At 38.0% G+C, this 26,617-nt stretch overlaps 1 protein-coding gene and 1 pseudogene across 1 annotated transcript in view; both read left to right on the top strand.

The window, feature by feature from the left end:
• MMP20 (matrix metallopeptidase 20) overlaps positions 1-26,617 on the top strand; it is a 49,963-nt gene extending 23,346 nt beyond the window's left edge. The window contains exons 7-10 of the mRNA XM_030835550.2: positions 11,271-11,407; positions 12,390-12,546; positions 25,405-25,508; positions 26,517-26,617. Coding sequence (XP_030691410.1) covers positions 11,271-11,407; positions 12,390-12,546; positions 25,405-25,508; positions 26,517-26,617 — 499 coding nt within the window. The remainder of the gene's footprint in view (positions 1-11,270; positions 11,408-12,389; positions 12,547-25,404; positions 25,509-26,516) is intronic.
• On the top strand, positions 7,505-8,902 carry LOC115841539 (heterogeneous nuclear ribonucleoprotein K pseudogene; annotated as a pseudogene).

Raw genomic sequence — 26,617 nt, 5'->3', positions numbered from 1 at the left:
ACACCTATTCCCCTGAAACTAGGGAACAGAGTGACAGAGAAGAAGAGAGTCAAGGAGAGTAAGGGGTGAAGACAGTAGAAAATGAAAGCACCCATCAGCTCCTGCTGGATTACCTTGACAGTCAGCAAAGAAGAGGTGAATGTCTCTCCTGAAAATGAAAGACTGAGGGGATCGGTTTAGGCAAATGGGGAGTGAAAACAGTGGGGTAAAACAAAAAAAGAAAAGTTCAACAAATATGAATCAAGTCCCAGATGTGCCAGGCACTTGCTAAGCCTGAGAATACATAGATGAATCATACATGACCTTGCTCCAAGGAGCTCACAGGACTGGCAAAGAGGTTCAAGAATGTTACCAGTGACTTCATCTCAAACTTGATGATTTAATTGCTGTTCTTTAGTAAAAGAGAATGAAAATTTCAGAGAATATGAAAACTGATCATTAGATGAGTTCCACACAACCCTCTGACACCCATTTATCTAGCCAACAGATATTTATTGAGCCCTGACTATCTGCCAGGCACAGCAGTGGCTCCTGGCTACACAAAGATAAACAGTGCAGTTAAATATTTATCAGCAGGTCTATAATATCAATAAACTCCATTGTTTTGCCCTCCTTATCAAAGAGCAGGTTACAGACTGTTGATATGATCTGTTTATTTTCATTACCAGTTCCAATACATCCTGCAGCTGTTTTTTTTATAATTGATGTATAGTTGATTTACAACGTGTGTTAGTTTCAGGTGTACAGCAAAGTGATCCAGTTATACACACATGTATATCTATTCTTTTTCAGATTCTTTTCTGTTATAGGTTATTACAAAAATTTGAGTATAGCTCCCTGTGCTATACAGTAGGTCCATGTTGGTTATCTGTTTTATATATAGTAGTGTGTATATGTTAATCTAAAACTCTTAATTTATCCCTCCTCACTTTCCCCTTTGATAACCATAAGTTCGTTTTCTGTGTCTGTGGGTTTATTTCTATTTTGTATATAAGTTCATTTGTATCATTTTTTAGATTCCACATATAAATGATATCATATGATATTTGTCTTTATCCATCTGGCTTACTTCACTTAGTGTGATAATCTCTGGGTTCATCCATGTAGCTGCAAATGGCATTATTTCATTCTTGTTTATGGCTGGGTAATATTCCATTGTGTATATATACAACATCTTCTTTATCCTTTCATCTGTCCATGGACATTTACACTGCTTCAGTGTCTTGCCTATTGAAAATAGTGCTGCAATGAACACTGGGGTGCATGTATCATTTCAAATCATGGATTTCTCCAGATATATACCCAGGATTGGGATTGCAGGATCACACGTAGCTCTATTTTTAGTATTTTAAGGAACCTCCATACTATTCTCCATAGTGGCTGTACCAGTTTATATTCCTACCAGCAGAGTAGGAGAGTTCCTTTTCTCAAAACCTTCTCCAGCATTTATTATTTGTAGACTTGTTGATGATGGCCATTCTGACCAGTGTGAGGTGATACCACATTGTAGTTTTGATTTACATTTCTCTAATTATTAGCAAAGTTGAGCATCTTTTCATGTGTCTTTTGGCCATCTATATGTCTTCTTTGGAGAAATGTCAATTTAGATCTTCTGCCCATTTTTTGATTGGGTTGTTTTTTTAATATTGAAATACTTGTATATTTTGGAGGTTAATCTCTTGTCGGTCACATCAATTGCAAATATTTTCTCCCATTCTGTAGGTTGTCTTTTCATTTTGTTTATGGTTTTCTTTGCTGTGCAAAAGCTTTTAAGTTTAATTAGGTCCCATATGTTTATTTTTGTCTTTATTTCTGTTACTCTAGGAGATGTATCCAAAAAGATATTGCTGCAATTTATGCCTATGTTTTTCTCTAAGAGTTTTATAGTTTTATAGTCTTACATTTAGGTCTTTAATCCATTTTGACTTTATTTTTGTGTGTGATGTTAGAGAATGTTCTAATTTCATTGTTTTACATGTAGCTGTCCAGTTTTCCCAGCATCACTTATTGAAGAGGCTGTCTTTTCTCCATTGTATATTCTTGCCTCCTTTATCAAAGATAAGGTGACCATAGGTGCATGGGTTTATTTCTGGGCTTTCTATCCTGTTCCATTGATCTCTATTTCTGTTTTGGTAACAGTACCATTACTGTAGCTTTGTAGTATAGTCTGAAGTCAGGGAGACTGATTCCTCCAGTTCTGTTTTTCTTTCTCAAGATTGCTTTATCTATTTGGGTCTTTTGTGTTTCCCTACAAATTTTAAAATTCTTTTGTTCTGGGCTTCCCTGGTGGCGCGGTGGTTGAGGGTCCGCCTGCCAGTGCAGGGGACGTGGGTTCGAGCCCTGGTCCAGGGGGATCCCACATACCGCGGAGCAGCTAAGCCTGTGCGCCACAACTGCTGAGGTCCGCGCGCCTAGGGCCCATGCTGTGCGGCAGGAGAGGGCACCGCAGTGAGAAGCCCGCACACCGCAACAAAGACACAACACAGCCAAAAATAAATAGATAAATTTATTTTTTAAAAACTTATTTTGTTCTAGTTCTACAAAAAAAAGCCATGGTAATTTGATAGGGATTGCATTGAATCTGTAGATTGCCTTGGGTATTATAGTCATTTTGACAATATTGATTCTTCCAATCCAAGAACATGGTATATCTTTCTATCTGTTTGTATCATCTTTGATTTTTTTCATCAGTGTCTTACAGTTTTTGGAGTACAAGTCTTTGCCTCCTTAGGTAGGTTTATTCCTAGGTATTTTATTCTTTTTGATGTGATGGTAAATGGGAGTGTTTCCTTAATTGCTCTTCCTGAGGTTTTGTTGTTAGTGTATAGGAATGCAAGAGATTTCTGTGTGTTAATTTTGTATCCTGCAACTTTACCAAATTCATTGATGAGCTCTAATAGTTTTCTGGTAGTGTCTTTAGGATTTTCTATGTATAGTATCATATCATCTGCAAACAGTGACTGTTTTACTTCCTTTCCAATTTGGATTCCTTTTATTTCTTTTTCTTCTCTGCTTGCCATGGCTAGGACTTCCAAAACTATGTTAAATAAAAGTGGCAAGAGTGGGCATCCTTGTGTTGTTCCTGATCTTAGAGGAAATGCTTTCAGCTTTTCACTGTTGAGTATGATGTTATTAGCTGTGGGTTTGTCATATAAGGCCTTTATTATGTTGAGGTTCCCTCTATGCCCACTTTCTGGAGCATTTTTATCATAAATCGATGTGGAATTTTATCAAAAGCTTTTTCTGTGTCTGTTGATCATATGATTTTTTTTTTGGGGGGGGGAGTACGCGGGCCTCTCACTGCTGTGGCCTCTCCCGTTGCGGAGCACAGGCTCCGGACACGCAGGCTCAGCGGCCACGGCTCACGGGACCAGCCGCTCCATGGCACGTGGGATCTTCCCTGACCAGGGCACGAACCCGTGTCCCCTGCATCGGCAGGCGGACTCTCAACCACTGCGCCACCAGGGAAGCCCGATCATATGATTTTTATTCTTCAATTTGTTAATGTGGTATATCACACTGATTTGCAGATATCAAAAATTCCTTGCACCCCTGGGATAAATCCCACTTTATCATGGTGTATGATCCTTTGAATGTATTGTTGGATTCGGTTTGCTAGTATTTTGTTGAGGATTTTTGCATCTATGTTAATCAATGATATTGGTCTATAATTTTCTTTTCTGTGTGGTATCTTTTACTCATTTTGGTATCAGGGTGATTGTGGCCTCATAGAATGAGTTCAGCTGAATGGAGAACAGAGTATCTGTTCTATTTTTGAGTGTACAGGCGATTGTTTCTATGAAAATGGGTTTATCTAAGAAAGGTCTTGTTATGTCTTGCTGCCCTGAATCCCCTTTCAAAGCCTACTTCTTTTATTAACACTTTCCACAGGGTGTTCGTGGGGTTAATGACTTTCTGTACGTTTGTCCTGAGGGCCCAGGTGCAAGGGAGGCAGCTCCTGGTTTTACTCTACTCAGCCCGTCATCTGAAAATTCCAGAAGCGAACCAAGTGTGAGGCTGGAGATGCCGGGCTTCAGTTACGAGGGTCTTCAAAATATTAGCCTTAGGAGAAGTAGCCTTAAAATAAGAATGGATGTACACAGTTACTTCAGGTGTAAGTCTCAAAAACAACGTTCCTTAGTAATGGGGCTGGCCCAAGCTTTGGCTATCAAAAAGTGAAACACTCTTTAGTATGTAAATTAATTCTTAAAAGATGTGTGGACAGTATTGAATCGCCAACAACCTGTTATTTGAATGGCTGGAACATGGTTAAGTTCAAGTTGGCACAGGCGTAGATAGACGGTAACAGCGACCCACTGTGAGTACCCACTGCTTCATTCCAGCCGCAAATGAGGACGCGTGGGGCCATCCCACCTCCGAGGTTTCCCTGTTGTGCTTTAACACAGTTGTAAGAGGTTCACGGCAATATAATAGTTAATGAACTTTCAGTTTAAATTGTGTACATTTTTAAATTGTAAGATTTTTACTGTATATTGATGCATAGTGTGATTCAATAAACTGCTTTTAATTTAAAAACTATTTAATATTCAAAATAAATATAGTTATATATTTATAGAAAAATTAAAAAAAGAAGTGTTCCTTCCTCTGCAATTATTTGGAGTAGTTTGAGGATAGGTGTTAACTCTTCTCTAAATGTTTGGTAGAATTCACCTGTGATCCTGGACTTCTATTTGTTGAGAGTTTTTAAATCACAGATTCAATTTCAGTACTTCTGATTGATCTGTTCATATTCTCTATTTCTTCCTGGTTCAGCCTTGGGAGATTGTACCTTTCTAAGAATTTGTCCATTTCTTCTAGGTTGTCCTTTTTTTTTTTTCGGTACTCGGGCCTCTCACTGTTGTGGCCTCTCCCGTTGCAGAGCACAGGCTCTGGGCGTGCAGGCTCAGCTGCCATGGCTCACGGGCCCAGCCGTTCCGCGGCATGTGGGATCCTCCCGGACCGGAGCACAAACCCGCGTCCCCTGCATCGGCAGGCGGACTCTCAACCACTGCGCCACCAGGGAAGCCCCTAGGTTGTCCATTTTATCAGCATATAGTTGCTTGTCTCTCATGATCCTTTGTATTTCTGTGGTGTCAGTTGTAACGTCTCTTTTTTCATTTCTAATTTTATTGATTTGGGCCCTCTCCCTTTTTTGTCTTGATGAGTCTGGCTAAAGGGTTATCAATTTTGTTTATCTTTTCAAAGAAGCTTTTCGTTTCATTGATCTTTGCTATTGTTTTCTTCCTTTCTATTTCATTTATTTCTGCTCTAATCTTAATAATTTCTTTCCTTCTACTAACTTTGGGCTTTGTTTGTTCTTCTTTCTATAGTTGCTTTAGGTGTAAGGTTAGGTTGTTTATTTGAGATTTTTCTCATTTCCTGAGGTAAGCTTGTATCACTATAAACCTCCCTCTTAGAATTGCTTTTGCTGAGTCTCACAGGGTTTGGATCATCATGTTTTCATTTTCATTTGTCTCTAGGTATTTTTTGGTTTCCTCTTTGATTTCTTCAGTGATCCATTGTTGTTTAGTAGCATATTGTTTAGCCTCCACGTGTTTGTGTTTTTTTTAGTTGATTTCTAATCTCATAGCATTGTGGTAGGAAAAGATGCTTGATATGATTTCAATTTTCTTAAATTTACTGAGGCTTGCTTTGTGGCCCAGCATGTGATGTGTTCTGGAGAATGTTCCATGTGCACTGGAAAAGAATGTGTGTTCTGATGCTTTTGGATAGAATGCTCTATAAATATCAATTAAGTTAATCTGTCATTAATGTGTCATTAAAGCCTGTGTTTCATTATGGGTTTCTGTCTGGATGATCTGTCCATTGACATAAATGAGGCAATAAAGTCCCCCACTATTATTGTGTTACTGTCAATTTCTCCTTTTATGTCTGTTAACATTTGCCTTATATATTGAGGTGCTCCCATGTTGGGTTCATATATATTTACAATTGTTATATCTTCTTTTTGGGTTGATCCCTTGCTCATTACATAGTGTCTTCTTTGTCTCTTGTAACAGTCTTTATTTTAAAGTCTATTTTTTCTCTTATGAGTGTTGCTACTCCAGCTTTCTTTTGATTTCCATTTGCATAGAATACATTTTTACATCCCCCTTAGCTGTTCCTTTACAACAGTTTTATAGATTTTCATTTTGCTTATATTTTAAATCCATTTACAGCTGTATTAGGAGGTTATTTGCTATACATTTTTTGTCAATTTTAATTTATTAATTATTGTAATCTATAGCTCTAAGTTTGTAAATCCTCTGAATATGTGTTCTATTGTTTTATTACCCAGTAGACATAATTTTTCTTCATTAATGTACTGAAATTTTTCATGAGTACAGATTCTTTTGGAATTTGTGATACTTTACACACATATATCACATATAGGTAGTGTTTATTACTACCTTATACATACAGTGTATACATTATAATATGTCTAAGTGTTTTAACTAAGGTTTCTTAACTTTGGCACTTACTGATATTTTGGGCCAGACTGGTCTTTGTCATGTTGGGCTGTCCTGTGCATTGTAGGATGTAAACTAAAATGTCACCCCTTGTCTTCACTAGACTCCAGTAGCATTGCTCCCCCTGCCCACTTTTCTCATTTCTTCATCCCCCCTATTATAATTGCCTGAAAGTCACGCTTTGTGCCTTAATGAGAATCTAGCACAGTGACTGGAGCAGAGTCAGCATTTCAGAAGTATGTATTAAATTGAATTAATTGTAAAACACTTGCTTTTTGGATTCTTCATCAGGTTCCCAGTTAATCCATTGTTTTGTCCTCCTTATCAAAGATGAGATTATGGACTGTTGACATGATCTCTTTTTCTATTTTCATTACCTAATTCTTCTGGATACCCAAACCTGTGCTCTTTCTGTGATGGTGAAGAGAAGGGAGAGGGGGAAAGCAGTCCCTCTGGCCTTCAGCAAAGGCTAGGTCTCATTGGGTAAGGGGTCAAGTTATAAACAGAGAAAAACTGGAGGTCACAGTCTGGGAAGGAGCAAGTAGATTAGTTAGGACATGTGATGAAAATCAACATAGCTGGAGTCTAATCGGCTCTGTTTGCCCCTAACCACTGCTGACATTTGGGCCCATCAGCTTTTCTGGGTCTCAGTTTTCCATCTGTTAATACATATGGTCTAGATAAGGCTGTGATGTGTAAAGCTTGGGGAGAGGAAGTGTACCCTCAATGGCCTCCTGCCACACTGAGTATTGTCTATGGTAGATGCCCAAATAATAATTTTAAAAATGGACAATATTCAGCCAAGTGGCACTTTACAGTTTATAATGCACTTTCATATGCTTTATCTCAATTGATCCGCATAAGGATCTCAGGAGATAGGCAAGTTATTATTATTTGCATTTACAAGATTATGAAACAGGGCTGAGGCAGCACGGCAGCATAGGGATGGTAACCTTGCCTGGCAACTGCAGCAGAACACTTCAGTTCTGCCCTGCAAGGATATATTTAATAATAGATTGGTGTGTCTATTTAATACAAGAAAATGGAAACTGAACAGCCAGAGGAAACCTTTCCCAACACCGAAACCAATGGCAAATTTGGTAAATGCCCTCCTGAAGATATGGAAGAGGAATAAGCTTTTAAAAGATCTAGAAGCACTGATGAGATGGTTGAATTACGCATTCTGCTTCAGAGCAAGAATGCTGGGGCAGTGATTGGAAAAGGAGGCAAGAATATTAAGGCTCTCCGTACAGACTACAATGCCAGTGTTTGAGTCCCAGACAGCAGTGGCCCCGAGCACATATTGAGTATCAGTGCTGATATTGAAACAATTGGAGAAATTCTGAAGAAAATCATCTGTACCTTGGAAGAGGGCCTGCAGTTGCCATCACCCACTGCAACCAGCCAGTTCCCGCTCGAATCTGATGCTGTGGAATGCTTAAATTACCAACACTATAAAGGAAGCGACTTTGACTGTGAGTTGAGACTGTTGATCCATCAGAGTCTGGCTGGAGGAATTATTGGGGTCAAAGGTGCTAAAATCAAAGAACTTCGAGAGAACACTCAGACATCAATCAAGCTTTTCCAGGAATGTTGTCCTCAATCCACTGACAGAGTTGTTCTTATTGGAGGAAAACCTGATAGGGTTGTAGAGTGCATAAAGATCATCCTTGATCTTATATCAGAGTCTCCCATCAAAGGACATGCTCAGCCTTATGATCCCAATTTTTACGATGAAACCTATGATTATGATGGTTCAATGATGTTCAATGACCGCCGGATGTCCCATGGGATTTCCCATGTGGGGAAGAGGTGGTTTTGACAGAATGCCTCCTGGTCGGGGTGGGCGTCCCATGCCTCCATCCAGAAGAGATTATGATGATAGGAGCCCTCGTCGAGGACCTCCTCCTGGACGAGGGAGCCGGGGTGGTGGCAGAGCTCGGAATCTTCCTGTTCCTCCACCGCCACCTAGAGGAAGAGATCTAATGGCCTATGACAGAAGAGAAAGACCTGGAGACTGTTATGATGGCATGGTTGGTTTCAGTGCTGATGAAACCTGGGGCTCTGCAATAGATACATGGAGCCCATCAGAGTGGCAGATGACTTATGAACCACAGGGTGGCTCTGGATATGATTATTCCTATGCAGGGGGTCGTGACTCTTATGGTGCTCTTGGTGGACCTATTATTACTACACAAGTAATTATTCCCAAAGATATAGTTGGATCTATGGCTGGATCTATTATTGGCAAAATTGGTAAGCAGATTAAACAAATACGTCATGAGTCAGGAGCTTCGATCAAAATTGATGAGCCTTTAGAAGGGTCCAAAGATCAGATCATTACCATTATAGGAACAGAGGACCAGATACAGAATGCACAATATTTGCTGCAGGACAGTGTGAAGCAGTATGCAGATGCTGAAGGATTCTAATGCAAGATATTTTTTTCTTTTTTATAGTGTGAAGCAGTATTCTGGAAAGTTTATCTAAGACTAGTGAAGAACTGAAGGAGTCCTGCATCATTTTTTTTTATCTGCTTCTGTTTAAAAAGCCAACATTCCTCTGCTTCATAGGTGTCCTGCATTTGAGATGCAGTGAAATCTTTGCTGTTCACCAGATGTAATGTTTTAGTTCCTTACAAACAGGGGTGGGGGTAGGGGAGGGTGTGCAGAAACTAACATTGAAATTTTGAAACAGCAGCAGAGTGAGTGAATTTTAATTTTTGTTCATTGTTGGTGGTTTTAAAAAAAATCCCCCCATTGGGCTTCCCTGGTGGCGCAGTGGTTGAGAGTCCGCCTGCCGATGCAGGGGACACAGGTTCGTGCCCCGTCCCAGGAAGATCCCACATGCCGCGGAGCGGCTGGGCCCGTGAGCCATGGCCGCTGAGCCTGCGCGTCCGGAGCCTGTGCTCCGCAATGGGAGAGGCCACAACAGTGAGAGGCCCGTGTACCGAAAAAAAAAAAATCCCCCCACGTAATTATTGTGAACACTTTGCTTTGTGGTCACTGTAACATTGGCGGGGGGGGGGGACAGGGAGGAAAAGTAACAATAGTCCATATGTCCCTGGCATCTATTCAGAGCAGTGTGCAGAATGTAATACTCTTTTGTAAGAAACGTTTTATGATTTTTAAAATAAATTTAGTGAACCTAAAAAGAAAGAGATTATGAAACAGACTTGGAGATACTTGTCAGCATTGGAATTGCAGCTCCAGCTTACAGCCTTCTAAAACATGTGCTTTTCCTTTTGCCTCTTGATGTTGCTTAGGAACATGAAGTATTTCTCTCTCTCAGTACAGCTCTCCTTTAGATTTTGTCATCAGCTTAAAGTGCCTCACCTGGATGGCTTCGCCAGCTCCCCCCAGATGGAATGACACATCCCTCCTGTGGAATACACTCTATGTTCTCAGAGCAACATGAGCTTGACTCTTCATTGCACAAATTGCTCTGAATTATAATTGTCTAATCACTTATCTGCCTCTACTACTAGATTATAGCTTCTTGAGGGCAGAGTCCGAGTCTTGTTCAGTGTTTCATCCTTGACGTCTACCTCAGTGCCTGCTGACAGGTGCTCCATAAATATTTGTTAAATTAACTAAAACTCAACGTAAGATTTGAGGAGTGCCTAAACTTACTATATGGAAAATTAAATGTCAGAACTTTATTACAATTTCCCTGTCTGCAAATAATTTTATGTGTTGATTCTAACTTCTGTGGAGTCAAGTAAACTATTTGTATTTTATAAGAATGATTTTCATCTCCAAAATTCAAAGTGGACTTCATTTGCATTGAAGGTTTCAGCCCAGTACCCTCTTGTATACTCCCACAATTTTATGTAAATAATACTGGATAGATGGGTGGTTGAGTTGATAAATCTTAAGTTAATGTATGTGTACCAGAGTTTCTCTGAAGTAGCCATTAGGTACAAAGATATAAACATTTTCAGTAGATAAATACATAGACAACATCATTTATAATTGTTAATGTTTTTGCAGTTTTTACAGGAAATAATTAGCCTCTTCCAACCACAAAAGTTTAGCTCATTTATATAATATCTATAAAGTGCACCTGGATGGTATTTATCTTAATGAGATTTTAATTTTTAAAAGATCAGAAGTGGAAAGGGAAATTTGTAGCAAATGATACTTGGAATAGGAAGGTGAACAGCTTAAGTGTATAAATTATTGATGTCAACCCTTGCTATCCTTTCATGTTTTGAACATCCTTAAATAAATGAAGGAAAGAGGATTACAGAGATGCTAAAAGAATGAAAAGGGAGAAGAAATTGTTTACTAAAGTCAAAAAAGGATATGGGGAGGGGGAAGGGTAAGCTGTGACAAAGTGAGAGAGTGGCATGGACATATATACACTACCAAACGTAAAATAGATAGCTAGTGGGAATCAGCCGCATAGCACAGGGAGATCAGCTTGGTGCTTTGTGACCACCTAGAGGGGTGGGATAGGGAGGGTGGGAGGGAGGGAGACGCAAGAGGGAAGAGATATGGGAACATATATATATGTATAACTGATTCACTTTGTTATAAAGCAGAAACTAACACACCATTGTAAAGCAATTATACTCCAATAAAGATGTTTAAAAAATAAATAAATAAAACAAACTTGGTTAGACTATGACTGTCCCAGATATGTTAAAAAAAAATTATGTTCTCCTTAAAAACAAGGCAAGAGCAAGAGGCATTTAGAAATGGCCTCTGAAGTGTGGTTTGCAGTATATTTCAGCCCAGGTTCAGTTGAAGATCTAAGTCAACCCTTGATCTTGATTTCTTTTCCATTGCCCAATAGGATTTTCTGGCGTCGGCAGGTTCACTTGATGTCAGGGATCCGGCCCAACACCATCACCAGCTCCTTTCCCCAGCTTATATCCAATGTGGATGCAGCTTATGAAGTGGCTGAGAGGGGCACAGCTTACTTCTTTAAAGGTACCCTAAAGAACCCTCAAAGAAAGAAGTGGCAGGGTACAGTGCCTGGTATGTTTGGAACACCTAGTACTGTCAGCATTTGTTAGCTATCACAGAGCATGTTCCAGTCACTCCTCCTCAGATTGGGGATGATAAACCCCTCTTCTGTACTGTGACCATGACAGGAGTGACAGTGACTATCAAACTCTTCTCAGAGCCAAAGATGTCGTCTAGTGAGGCACTGTTATAAGTGACAGTGTCCAGGGAGGTAGAAACCTAGTCCCTGTCCCCTGGACCTCTGCTCTGAGTGACATGGTATACTCTTCTGAGAGCTTCTAATTCACAAAAATCAGCATGGAACCCTCAGGAGAAAAATACAAGCAGCTGAGAGAGGACAGACGCCTGCAACTTCAGGAGGTAGACGCATACAATATGTCTCTGGCTCCAGACCTTTACTATTTGAGTGACTTTGGGAAGTTATCTAACTGCTCTCAGTCTTCATTTCTTTCTGTGCAAAATAATTATAATAATAACAACCTTGAAGATATGACAGTGGCTAGCCAATGGAAGTTGTCCAATAAGTGATAACTATCAGTTTTAGTTTGTATTTTCTTGATGCTGAGGGCTAAGGGTAGAAGGTTAGTGCCAATTTAAGCAAGAATCAGCTTTTGTGAGTTGCTTGCCCCTTGTCTCTCATACATATATGAGACTGAAATGAGATTATACAGATGAAAGTTATCTTGAAAAAATTGAACGTGTTAAATTTAAAACATAATTGTATCAATATTCTTGCTTTCTTAAGGCATCACTAGGGATTTTGCCTCCAGAGCAAGTTTTAAGTCTTTTACCGAATTGAATAGAGGCTTTTTTCTCCTACTAGGTTTAAGCCATGGTAAATATCCGATAAACTAGCCCTATTTGTGATCCTGCATAGAAATCCTCATGAGTAAAGAGCATCACTAAATGGTACAGAGTTTTTGTAAATTTTAATTTCTGTTTCCAGGACCCCACTACTGGATAACAAGAGGATTCCAAATGCAAGGTACTCCTCGGACTATTTATGACTTTGGGTTCCCAAGATACGTGCAGCGAATAGATGCTGCCGTCTATCTCAAGGATGCACAGAAGACCCTTTTCTTTGTGGGAGATGAATACTACAGGTATGGCTTTTCTCCTTTTGATTGTCCAGATGTATTCAGTGAGAAGGAAAAATGCTTTTGCAGAAAAGAATGCAAGGGAAGTTTGCTATAGGCCCATTGACTCTTCTCAGCCACTGGGGTGTCATTTACTGATGGTTGATACTGTCTTCAAGGTACTGAACCGTCCAAATAAGTGAAACATTCATTCAATAATCCCATTGTTTGGTCTTTAGCACATGAATCATCCAAAGCTTTCAAATCATTCATTAATTGGACCCCCAGTGGCCTAAAAGAGTGGATGTAGCACTCCCAGTATATAATTACCCACTGGGAATGCCTGAAAGAAGAACTGATTTCCTCTTGAGTATCTATGCATTCCAGCATAGTCTGTGATTTTGTGCAAAATGAATGTGGTCATGACTATGGGGCTCCTTGAAGGAAATTTTTACTGAAAGGCAAAGGCCTTATTGCTAAGTCCTTTAACCCAGAACATGAAGATTCTTCTTATCCAAGGAGGATTACATATCATTTCCATGCCCGTCTTGCAGGAGGTTATTGTAAGCAGATCCAATCACTGCACACAGGGTCACACCTCATCTCTCCTGCCTCATCTTACCACTTTAATTGACTCATGTTAGAGAACTGAGTGCAGCTCTTTGTCAAGCGCTGCCTCTGCTCCTTCTTTATTCACAGTTCTCACTTTAGCATTGCTTGTTTTTCTGAACTATAAGAAAGAAACCAAAACAGACTCTAAACAGGTGACTGTGCTAAACACTTTAGGTCCCTGTTAGGGTCTGGTTGGCAGAGGACCCAGCTTTGGTCCAAGGGTTTTCATTCTATTTTCTATTATCTATTTTAATAACCATTTCTGTGGCATAAAATAAATTTATAAATATATCTGTCATCTTCTTCAATTTAGAGCTGAGAAAGTAATATAACTGAAGCACAGATATTCTTCATGAAAAGAAAAATTTATTTCATAAAAATGAATGTCAAAATGTGGACCCTGCTGACTTTTTTGGGCCACTGAAAGCCCTGGTAGCATTGCTCAAAGTATTACTTGCTGTCATGAGTTGTCACTTCCAGTCCAATGTTTAAACCACTAAGCCAACTAATTTTCTTTCAGAACTTCCTTTATGAAATAGCAATAGTTATTCCTTTATTAAGTCCCTAATATCTGCTGGGCATACTCTCCAAAGTCTTTCTTTAAGGTAAGGTGGCTGTAATCACCGTGTTGACATACAGGAAGATAGATATTGAGAAATCCAACTCCCATTTTAGGTTTTCAGAGAATGGCATCCAGAGATGCGTGTATGAGCAAGTGTGTGAGAGTATGAGTTATGATTATTTGGTTCTTTGTCAAAGCCTGTTCATAGCCCGATTCTCCTTGGGGGGATTATCCACTCTCTTACTATTTCCATTCTCCATTCATCACCTGGTCTTTGGACTAATCTTCCACCCACCAGCACCCGCAGTAAAGCATGGACCTCCAACCAGGCAGGACTGAGGCTTAATGGCTAACACAAGGGGCCTGGTGAGAGGTTTATAATACTCCATAAATTTAGGGATGGGGAGGGGAGGGTCCCTGATTTTAACGATGCCTTATCCCCCTGAGGAAATAATTTTGAACCTTTCCAACTGAACCTCTGTGAATGTCTATTAAGGAAAAGTCTTTAGTAATCTAGATAAAACAAATTCATTAAAAAGTTGGCCTAGGGCACTAATACAAATATTAAAGAGCTCCTTTTGCTGGAAAGGAAAAGAAACTGCAGTAGGCACTTTTGATATTAATCTCCCCAGGTTATTGAGAGTATTAAGTGATATAATACATGTACATACCTAGCACAGTGCCTGACATATAATAGGTGCTCAAAAAGAGTGACTGTTCAGTAACAGTAGGAACTTATATGGTAATTAGCAAATAATTGCTTTAAAAGTTGTGATAATTAACAAATGATTGCTTAAACTTCAGTATTCCTATAAATAGCAATCCAGTCAAAGAGCTGGTCAAGGGGATTTCCTTTTTCAATACTGAAGGGCCCTGAAATTGCACTGAAATCTCTGCTTTTGGCAAGGCAGAGACAGTCATTTCAGCAATCGGAGTCTCCTACTTCATACTCTCCAACACAGACACCGGTTTACATACTAAGGAATAAGACAAATAACCTTGAAAAGGTTATTTTCAAATAACCTCAAAAGTTCAGGAAAGGGCTTCCCTGGTGGCGCAGTGGTTGACAGTCCGCCTGCCGATGCAGGGGACACGGGTTCGTGCCCCAGTCCGGGAAGATCCCACATGCTGCGGAGCGGCTGGGCCCGTGAGCCATGGCCGCTGAGCCTGTGCGTCCGGAGCCTGTGCTCCACAACGGGAGAGGCCACAACAGTGAGAGGCCCGTGTACCGCAAAAAAAAAAAAAAAGTTCAGGAAAAGCTAACATATCATCTTTATTAACAAATCCCCCTGAATTCCACACATTTCACGCATGAGTATGACATCTTATTGTCTTGTAAAGCCTATATTGGTTAGAAATTATGTTCAGCTGCTAGTAAGAGAGACCTAGTAATAACTGTGACTTAAACACATAAGGGTCTTTCTTTCTCATATATGTAAAATGTCTGAAGTTTATCAGATTTAGAGCTGGTAAGGTGGGTCCATGGCCATTAGGGACCCAAGTTCCTTCTGGCATTTTGCTCTAGTATTAACAGGTAGCTTCCACTCTCATAGTGGCCACAGGATTCAAGGTGGTCAATGGCGCCTCAGCCATTACATCCTATTCTAAATAGGAAGAAAGAGGGCTGGAAGGAAAAAGCAAAGGAGGCAATGAAGTTCTATAGGTAAAGCACATGGACACACTCAAAAAATACAGAAGCCTCAAGTTACAGACGAATAATTTTACTATTGACACCCATTGACATTGTGTTAGGATTTATTTTCCTTAGTCATTCCTCAGGTTCTTCTTTGGTCCTCATGCTAGTTCAGTCTGTGACACAAGTAATGTGCCAAGGGAAGAAAAGTCTCTGGATGTGCAGGTTGTCAGGGAAATTCTCCATGAACCCCTAGGGCTGGGGACCCGTTTTAGTGAATGAAATGGCATGAGAAAACTACTGAAGAATTCCTCCACTGAGGTTTGAGTGTTGGCTTGGGGCTAGGTTGATTCAGGCTGTAAGAGTAAGAACCCACATGTCAGTGTAATATTGATAGTAACTTACAGAGGAGCAGCTCACAGAACTACAAAGTGAAATCCAAAAGGGGGTTCTGCCATGCTGATGCCATCACATGCTACATTACCAAATGACATACTGGTTAAACTTTACTAACAAGGGCTACTTCCCCATACATTTGTTTGCTTTCATTCCTTCCTTTTCTTTTCCTAGAAGGCCTAAATGATCCAGCCAGTTTTTTTCTTTACATTACTTCCACTACCTATGGTTAATTTCTCCCAATAGATGTTCTCCCTTGCAGTGATTACACCAAGTAGTTCCTGAGAACTGGCTGGGGGTGGGGGCGGGGGGACGGGGAGGCGCTATCAACTCCATCATTCTTTGACATGGTCAGTGTTTTCTAAATTTTGTGTAAAGTGACTTACAAATCTACAGGTTCCAGCCCTTTTCCACTCCCAAATCACTCTTTCTACATATATGGAGGCATGATTGATGCAAAATAGGATACAGTCTTCTAAATTCTTTCCTTCCTAGATACCCCAAGAATACTGGAACTGGATCTGTTTATTTAAGGATTTTATAGTTAGTCACCATAGAGAAATAAATAATAAGTAATAAAAATTTAAAAGATGGGTGGAGTTCAAAATCTTGGTTTTTTAATCTTTTTTTTTTTAATGTATTGCCAAACTACCACATTCAACATACATATACTGGGCATGATTACATGTCAGGATCTGTACTAGGACCTTGACACATGAGAAGGCACAAAGTTTGCTGTTTATAAGCGTGTAGACAAGAGTAAGAGAGTGCTAATGTCAACTCCAACAGCAGTCATCTGGCAACCTGGATTACCTTTCTGTTTTAGTTTATGGAGGCAGATGGAGGCAGAAATAGTAACTACTTCATTGAGTTGTGGAAATGAATGAGAAAATGTGAAATGCCTGTCCTATAGTAAGTACTCAGTTCATATTGGGTGTTATTAATGCCCTCAACAAGTCTTACAGTTGAGGGTAAATGTATAGATAAGTAATTAAGAGCAATCCAGGTGGCCTCGTAAAAGACTGCACAAGGATTAGTGGGGCAAAACAAAGAGGAAATGGACAATTCTAGCAAAATTGTCAAGAAAGAGTTCTTAGAGGAAGCAGTGACTGAGCTTCATCTTGAGAGTTGAGTAGGAGTTTCCCAAACAGGAGGGGAAGGGCGCTTCCAGGCAGAGAGAGCAGTTGAAGCAAAAGCACTGATGCATAAAAAAGCCTGTGTATAGGAGGAAAACCTCAAGCAGTTCAGTATGATTAGAACGTGGGCTAGAATGAGAGATTTGGTCCAAGGATGGAGATCATGGAGGGCCTATGCCTTTCTAGGGAGATCAGTGTTAATTTATAGAAAAGAGGGATATCTCTAAATGTCTTAAACAAGGAAGTAACCCATTAAGATTTGTGTTATTAAAATATCACTCTGGCAGCAGTGTGACTGGATTAGAGGGGGACAAGACTGGAAGTCAGTCAAACCAGTTAGGCCAGAAAGTAGTGGGAAGCATCTTCAGAGTGCTTAAAGAAAAAACTCTCAACCAAGAATCCTATATTGCACAAAGCTATCTTTCAAAAATGAAGGCAAAATAAAGACATTCCCAGATAAACAAAAACAGAGAATTTGTCGTTAGCATCTTCCTTACAAGAAGTACTAAAGAAAATTCTTCAGGCTTCAGCAAGTAACCCCAGACAGTTATTTGAAATTTTGAATCCACATAAAAAAAGAGTACCAGTAAGTGTAATTATGTAATTATAAAAGATAGTATAAATGTGTATTTGTTCTCTTAACTGATTTTTAAATTAATTAAAATTAACTGTATAAAGCTGTGTGTGTGTGTATATATATATATATATAATTGTATGGCTGGGCTTATAACATATAGAAATAAAATATACATTTATATATAAAATTTGAAGCAGATTATGTTAAGTTAAAAAATATATATGGTATGCTCTATAGCAACCACTAAGGAAATAACTTTATTAAATGAAGTAAAAACCTCATAAAAGAAATTTAAATGGTACACTGGAAATTCTTCAGTAAAGCAAAAGAAAGCATTAAGGAGGAAAAAAGGAACTAAAAAAAATATGAGACCTGTAGAAAATAAAAGCAAAATGGCAGATATAAATCTAATTATATCAATAATATTAAATGTGAATAGATTAAACAATCTAATCAAATTGTAAAGGTTGTCAGACTGGATAAAAAAACAAGATGTCACTGTGTACTCAAAGATACAAATAGACTGAAAGTAAAAGGATGGAAAAAATATGCATCATGCAAACAATGACCATAAGATAGCCAGGGTGACTATGCTAATACCAGGCAACAAAACATAATAAAATAATACTTTTAAAATTAAAAGTATTACTAGGAATAGAGAGAGATAATTTATAGTGATAGAAGGGTTACTCTACCAGGAATATAAGACAACCTAACAGCAGGGCCCCAAAATGGATGAAGCAAAAATACTGACAAAAATGCAGGGAGAAAACCACAACTGAAATAATCATAGTTGGAGACTTCAATACTTCACTTTCAGTAATGGACAGAACGACTGGACAACAAGAGCAATTAGGAAAGGAAGACATGAACAGCATTATAAGCCAACTAGACCTAACAGATATCTATGGAACACTTCACTCAACAAAAGAAGACTACACATACTGCTCAGGTGCATGTAGAACATTGTCCGGTACAGATGACATGTTAGACCAAAACACAAGCCTCAGTAAATTTAAAACCATTAAAATCATACAAAATACCTTCTCTGATCACATTGGAATAAAGCTAGAAATCAATACCAGAAGGAAAACTGGAAAATTTACAAATAAGTGGAAATTATACTTCATGCTCTTCAACAACAAATGGGACAAGAAGAAATCACAAGAGAAATTAGAAAATACGTAAAGGTGAATGAAAATTAAAATACAACATATGAGAACTTATTGATGAAGTTAAAGCAGTGCTCAAAGGGAAATTTCTAGCTGTAAATACCCATGTTTAAAAAGAAGAAAAAACTCAAATCAATGACCTAACTTCCCACTTAAGACACTGGAAAAAACAGCAAATTAATCCTAAAATAAGGAGGAAAAAAGGAAATAATAAAGATTACAGTGAAAATGAATGAAGTAGAGAATATATAAACAATTTGAGAAAATCAGCAAAACTAAATTTGGTTCTTTGAAAAGGTCAAGAAAATTGACAAACTGCTCACTAAATTGACCTAGTAAAAAAAAGACCAAAATTACTAAAATCAGAAATGAAAGAGGGAACATTACTACAAACCTTACAGAAATAAATAGGTTATAAAGGAATGAACAATTATGTGCCAATCAATTAGAAAATTTGGATGAAACAGACAAATTCCTAGAAAGATACAAAGTGATGAAACTGAGTCAGGAAGAAATAGACAGCTTGAATACACCTATAACCAGTGAAGAGATTTAATTCATAATTTAAAAAATTATCCACAAAGAAAAACCTAGGCCTACATGTTTCACTGGTGAATTCTACCAAAACATTTAAAGAACTATTGCCAATTTTTCACAAACTCCTCCAAAAAATAGAAGAGGAAGGAATACTTCCCAACTTATTGTATGAGGCCAGCATTGCCCTTCTATGGAAACCAAACAAAGGCATCACAAGAAAATAAAACTTCAGACCAATATATTGTGAATGTGGATGCAAAAACCCTCCAAAAGCACTAGCAAACCAAATCCAGAAACATATAAAAAGAATTACCAAGGGGAAACTTTTTTTCCCAGGAATGCAAGGTTGGTTTAACATCTGAAAATCAATTAATATAATACACCATACCAATAGAATAAAAAAATTAAAAACCATATGATCATCTCAATAGATGTAGAAAAAGCATTTGACAAAATCAAACACCACTGCATGATAAAAACATTCAACAAACTAGGAATAGAAGGGAATTTTTCAGTCTAATACAAGGCATCTATGAAAACCCACAGCTGATATCATACTCAGTGGTGAATGATTGGATGCTTTCCCCCTAATATCAGGAACAAGACAAAAATTTCCATTCTCACCACTTCTATTCAACATTTTACTGGAGGTTCTAGTGGGGCAATTAAGCAAGAATGAATGCTATAAAAAATTAATGATAGAAAAGATTGGAAAGAAAGTAAAATTATCTTTATCTGTATGTCGTATAATCTTTTACATAGAAAAGCCTAAAGAATCCTCAAAAGAAAAAAAAACTGTTATAACTAATAAATGAGTTCATCAAATTTGCAGAGTATGTGTTCAAAATGAAAAAATCTATTGTATTTCTGTACACTTCAATGAACAATGCAAAAATAAAATTAAGAAAACAATTCCACTTACAATAGCATCAAGAAGAAAAACATACTAAGAAATAAATTTTAACAGAACAAGTAGAAAACTTGTAATATGAAAACTACAAAACATTGTTGGAAGAAATTAAACGAGATCTAAGTGGAAAGATATCTTATGTTCATGGGTCAGGCTTCATGTTTTTAAGATGGCAGTTTCTCCCAAAATTGATCTGCAGACTCAATACAATCGCTATCAGAATATCACTGGTTTCTTCAGGGAAACTGACAAAGTGATCTTAAAATCTATATGGAAACTCATAAGACCCAGAATAGCCAAAATATTTTGAAAAAGAAGAACAAAGTTGGAGAGCTCAGACTTCTCAATCTCAAAATTTACTAGAAAGCAAAAGTAATCATGACAATGTGAAACTAACATGAGAATAGACATATAGGTAAATGGAATAAAATTGACAGTCCAGAAATAAACCCATATATTTATGCTCAGTTGATTTTTTACAAGGAAGCTAAGGCCATTCAATAGGGAAAGAATAAAATTAAGAAGTAAAGCAAAATTAAAGAGTAAACAGGAATTCCAGTTTGTACATATGTAGTTTGAAATGCTAGTGAGACCGATGAATGGATATGTCTGGAAGGCAGTTGGAAATACAGGTCTTGAATTCAGAGAATTCAGGCTGGAGATATAAATTTGCATTTCATCATACAGTAAGATAGTAATTGAGACCATCAATACATTTCAACATTGTTATTAATTCTTTGTTTCAGAATTTTCTCACAGTCACTTTCCTCATGGGGACCTGGTTCCTGACCCTTATCTAGGATGGTACATGGCAGCTTCTTACTCTTCTCCATTCTCTTCATTCCTGACCACTCTCCTGGCTGCCCTCTCTAGTGAGATCACAAAGGTCCCTTCCTCCGTGAAAGCCATGTGATTCCTGGCTAGGAGTGGATTATTAACTTCAAAGGGGATTCCACTAGAAATTCCACTAGATTTCACTAGAAAGGTCTCCTTGAAGAAACTTCCTGAAACATATACCATAAATACTTACCAATAAATTCCTCTTTTTGCCATCCTTTCTCACATTTTCTTTAAGCATCTTTTAGCAGACTGAACTGCCTATTCAGTAATTCAAAGAAGGCAGAATGGAGTTAAGTTTTACCACTGACATAAGTTAGAAATCATCACAATGAAAACACCAGAAATTCCTAACAAATCTAAGGTCTGAGCACACAGTTAAACAATATGCAAGTACTTTACCAATATAGTCCCCAAATTCTTAGATTACAAAGGTAGAGAGTAAGATAATATATATGAAAAACCACATCAGATATCTATGGCAATATCACTAGTAAAGTGTCGCTGTCAGTAATGATTTAGTTAATATCTATACCCATTGATCAATATTAAATGATTAAACAAATACCCTTAAAGGACATAAACATAGTTACTGGTCAATCATTTTTAGCTGATATTTAGATTTCACAAAAAAGACCTCAGTAATGAGAAAACATATGCAACGATTTTAGCAGGTTTCTAGTATATTTACAATAAATATTTTCTTAGTATTCAAATATTGATGGTTTATTATGTGTTAGGAATCACACTGAGTATTTTCTCATATTCTCTCATTTTCCCATCTGCCTTCTCAACAGTCTTGAGAAGTAGGTATTGCTATCTCGATTTCATAGTTGAAAATATTGCATCTAAGAGATTAAGTGATTAGATCAAGGTCACACAGCTAAAAATAGTCCATCTGAGGATATATTTTATGCCCTCTGAATCCAAATACAGAGATCCATCCCATCTACCATACGTAGTCACCTTTTATTCTCTTCACCACTGATTTATTTATTTACTGTCAATTAAAATACCCATGCCCATAATTCTCATCCTGTCATATAATTTTATTTTCTTTTACCCTCAGCCAAATCCTCAACATACTAGTAGACCTCCTAACCCCTTTCTGCTGAGGTCTCTGGACTACCTCCAACATTCTCTAGCTCTCCTTTCTCCTCTTCTCAACCTTGCCTACTATTGCATGTTATCTTAATGAAGTGTGTTTAAAAAATTAGGTAAAGACTAAACTCTTTGGTGACTTAGGATCCCAGACCAAATCGCAACATCCACTAAATGTCATACTAGCCAGTCAGTTATTGGTTCTTGGGGCCAAAATAAACTACAAAGTCTTATAGCTTGGGCCAGACCTTGACGTTAACATGTACCAGGCACGTGTGTGTGTGTGTGTGTGTGTGTGTGTGTGTGTGTGTGTGTGTGTGTTTGTGTGTGTGTGATTTCTCTCATTCTCATGACTACTGTATTGCAGATAAGGAAACCAGGGTTCAGAGCTCAGAACACTTTCCCCTGATCAGAGCCAGCAGGTAACAGAGTCAGAACTCAAACCCAGAACCATCTGACTATACACTCTTTGCTCTATAACAGAAATCCTCAAATATCTGTCCAAAAACCAAGGGCTAGATCATCACAAAGTTTTCAGCAGTCCACAGAAAAATAAAAATAGCACAATATAATAAACACAGGGGGGTGTGATCTGGGTCAGTATTATTGGCAAGAACCATCTTTTATTCTGAGATTATGTCCTTTCTGCCTTTTTTAGTATTAAAGTTTCTTTTCTTTCTGAAATGATAATGGAAATAGGTGGTAATTTTTATTTTGAGGGTTGATGGTAATGTTCTTACTTGGTAAAATGAAAAGTAGGTAACCCTATGTTAATTATGTAGGCCCATCTACACAGTGACTACGTAAAAGGTCCAAATGAAATATACATGTTATCAGCTAATCTTAAAATGGTGACTTATGTGTCAGACTGATACTTTGAGATAGATTTTATTGAGAGTAATACTCTTTGGAAAGCAGTTATAGGATAAGAGGCAAGAGGGCAGAGAGGGGGTTGGCAGAAAGGGAGAGGGACTATTAAATACATAAGTGGTAGAAGGGATGGAGGAAAAAAAATGATTTCATAGTTTTGCCAAAATTTTTGCCTACGTTTTTATAAATGCAATTGAAAATTAAAATTCTCAGCCAGACATTGCATCTCTAAAATTTCTTTTGAAATTTTATTTACATATAATATTATTACCTCCATTATCCTCTGAACATATATATATATATATATAATATAAGATTTTAGATGTCACCATCACCCACCTTAGCAAACTAAACAGACAGATAAAAAGAGAAAGATTTCTTTTTCAGATTTTTCTATTGGATTAATAGTCATCATTTTCTCTTTAAAACTTATTCCTATATTATTTAAACAGTATTTCTAGTCTCAGAAAAGATCTTTACTCTCTCCTTTCATACTTTCCAGATTTCTCAATCCAATTTAAATATACAAGCAGATCCCAACTTGTAATAGGTTTCCCTATAGATATTCTTTAGTCAGTCACTTGTTTGGAACTGAGAACACCTTTTGCCATAAAACAATATAAATGGTGATTAAGTTATCAAAATCACTCATAAATGTTTAATGAACACAAAGGTAAGGCATAGCTCTAATTATAATAGCTCAGCTTCTAATCCTCTATTCAGAGCAGACAAAAGAGGATAAAGACATGAAAGGCTTTTCACCGTTTTCCCTGAGCTTAGGGGTCAACATTAAGCAAAGAATTCAAAATGTCATGTTCTCTGGCATCCCCCCACCACATTTCCCTCTATATCCACAGACACCAAATGTCTCTTGGTCACTTCTTTGTTCTTCCTTTTGCATCCCTCTCCCCAAATATTTTAAGCTTTGGAATTATCTTCCTCACTCCCTTCACTCAAAGCATCCATTTTCCCAGTACAACTGCCTCAGGGAATTGAGAGAAGAAAACCTAGTGAACAGAGATTAATATGTAAACAACCTGTACTTTGAGTGTCTGACTCTAGATTTCAGAACAAAAGAAGTCTAAGCCATGGGAGAGGCAATATGCCTGGCTGTTCTTTCTCTCCAGTCTTTCCCTCATTACAGTCCTGATACCTTGCAACCACTGCTTCTAATACCATACAGGTGTCCTGTCCCCACTCTTTATTGGCACTTCTGATGACAACAAAATATGGTAAATGGCTTCCATGTTTATTTGTGCTTACAGTAACTCATATAACTTGGTTTTCCCCTTGGCCTACTTGGAAGATTCTAATAGCTCTCCTGGAAAGGGAGTTTGGACTCCTATTGATACTTCTAGGATTTAGCTTCCACTCCTATCCGCAACACCCCATAAAGCACCTCAGTCCACTAGTCAGTTTCAGCCTGAATACTTCTTTCCCAACGTTTGATCTGCTCAGTATCATGAGAGATCTGTCCCCTGGCCTGTGCAGTCATAGTTACAAGAAAGGCACATTTCAGGAGAAGGTGGATGTGATCTGCTGCTGCAGGAAACTCTCAGTGGCCCAGACACAGGAGAAATTGACCTTTGGGTGGGAAAGCAGCGGCGTGTCCACCTTGGGAATGTCCGCGTTGGGAGCTCTACGCTAATGAAGAAGGGACTTTCTCATACTTTAAATGAAAACTTCTTGAAGGGAAAAGAGTCTGCCCTGCCTACATGCTGAACTCATACAAGTCATACTGATTCATACAAGTCACAGTCTTTTCTACAAGGGGTAATTTAGATCACAAAGAGAGGTATTAACCAATCTTCAGAGTTATCATTGCACGGCAGTTGTGGATTCAGAAAAAAAAAAACCTAATCTACTCTTTGGTCAGTTGTATAATCTTTCTAGGAAACAAAAAAATTTAATTCAATTAAAACAATTTAAAAGGCAGTCTCCATTATTCCAGATTTTCTCATTTCTTGTCTTTATCTATTGAGCATTCACACATGTATTTATTCATTCACTGTGCATTATTTGTTCAATCCCTCCTCTATGGGTACACAGTAAGAAGCTCATTAATGAAAGCCTCTGTGAAGGGTTTTTAACTGTTTGGTAAGCCAAGAAATTCATACATAGAGAACAAAAGAGAGACAGAAATTGCAACAGTAAATAAAGCACTAAAAATATATGCAGAGTTCCCATTGAAAGGTAGTATTTTTTTAATTATAGAAATATGATCCTATAATTCTAAACAATATAACTATTTCTAAACAATATATCTGGCAAATTTTTTAACAATAGAATGTTTACAGCAAATGACTCCCAAACTAGTGTTCCCAGAATCTCTGGAAACTGGGAGAGAAATGGCAGAATGTGTGTGTGTGTGTGTGTGTGTGTGTGTGTGTGTGTGTGTGTGTGTGTGAAAGACAGAGAGACAGAGAGAGATCTAAAGTAAATCATAAATCAGCCCTGGCTAAATATGCCTGATAGCGCAGTGTCTTCTACAATCGATAAGTACTTCTTGTTTATATTATTTATGAAATAATATTTCTTCCAGCTATGATGAACGAAAAAGGAAAATGGAAAAAGACTATCCAAAGAATACTGAAGAAGAATTTTCAGGAGTTAATGGCCAAATAGATGCTGCTATGGAGTTAAATGGTGAGTGTTTCCACTGTAAAGTTTCTTTGTAGAAATTGTAACAAGAAATCTGGTCTCTGCTGTAACATAGAAGAAGATGGATTTCCAAATGGGAGTCCTTGGTTCTTATTTTTTTGTCCCTGAGTCCCTTATAAATTTAGCTAAAAAGATTAACCACCAGAAAGAGTATAAAAAGTCTGTCATTATGGTTCTCTCTTTACAAATGGAAAGTTTTAAAAGTATACCTTCAGTGCATTAGTCAGCTACATCATAAAGGCCATCCAGTCAAAATTACCTTTTTCATCTTTAAAATGCACATACTCTCAGCCTTCCCAGGGGCTTTCCCCACACCATCACCCAACTCCTGAAATTTAACACATAGCTGGGAAAGTTGAATTGAACTGAAGTGGGTTGAATAAGTTTAATTGGATCTTTTGAATCGGTCAAAACATTCTTCTTGAGTACATAGCACAGAGCTGGACACTGTTCAGAAATGCAAATACAGTTTGATATGGTCTCTGCACTTGTGGAATGGTTATTCTCTTTGGAAAATGACCCTCTATCCAACACAGATGAAATTACTAGAAAACAAGACAACTTATAATTTAGTATTGAATTGTGTGGTAGTCTTCACAATAATTGCAAGAGGTGATCTGAGGAAGAAAAGATCAAAACAGGCATCAGGTGCTGTAGATCTCATGGTGGGACTTCAGCTGGGTTTTAAAGAATGGCTAGAGGTTTGATTAGGGAAAGAAAACAGTGGGGGCTGGATTTCCTGGAGGGGAACAGCCTGAGTAGAAGCAAAAACCACCTCTGGCATGAGAAGAGAGATGAGAGATGATCAACATGTTAGGGGTGTCAAGTTCTAGGGCTCCGAGAGAGCTGTGACGAGGATTAGCTAACTGCCACCTGACACGTTCTCAGTCCCCATTTGGTGCTACCTCAAGAAAGTTACAACTACAAGACAATCCCATTTATAAATTTGCAAGTCATTTTCAGTAATCATAATTTCAACTTTGTCTCTTTTAGGCTACATTTACTTCTTTTCAGGACCCAAAGCGTACAAGTATGATACAGAGAAGGAAGATGTGGTTAGTGTGCTGAAATCTAGTTCCTGGATTGGTTGCTAA

The sequence above is a fragment of the Globicephala melas genome, chromosome 8, assembly GCF_963455315.2.
Source record: "Globicephala melas chromosome 8, mGloMel1.2, whole genome shotgun sequence".
Taxonomy (NCBI): Eukaryota; Metazoa; Chordata; class Mammalia; order Artiodactyla; family Delphinidae; genus Globicephala; species Globicephala melas.
This window is presented reverse-complemented; position numbering and strand designations above follow the sequence as displayed.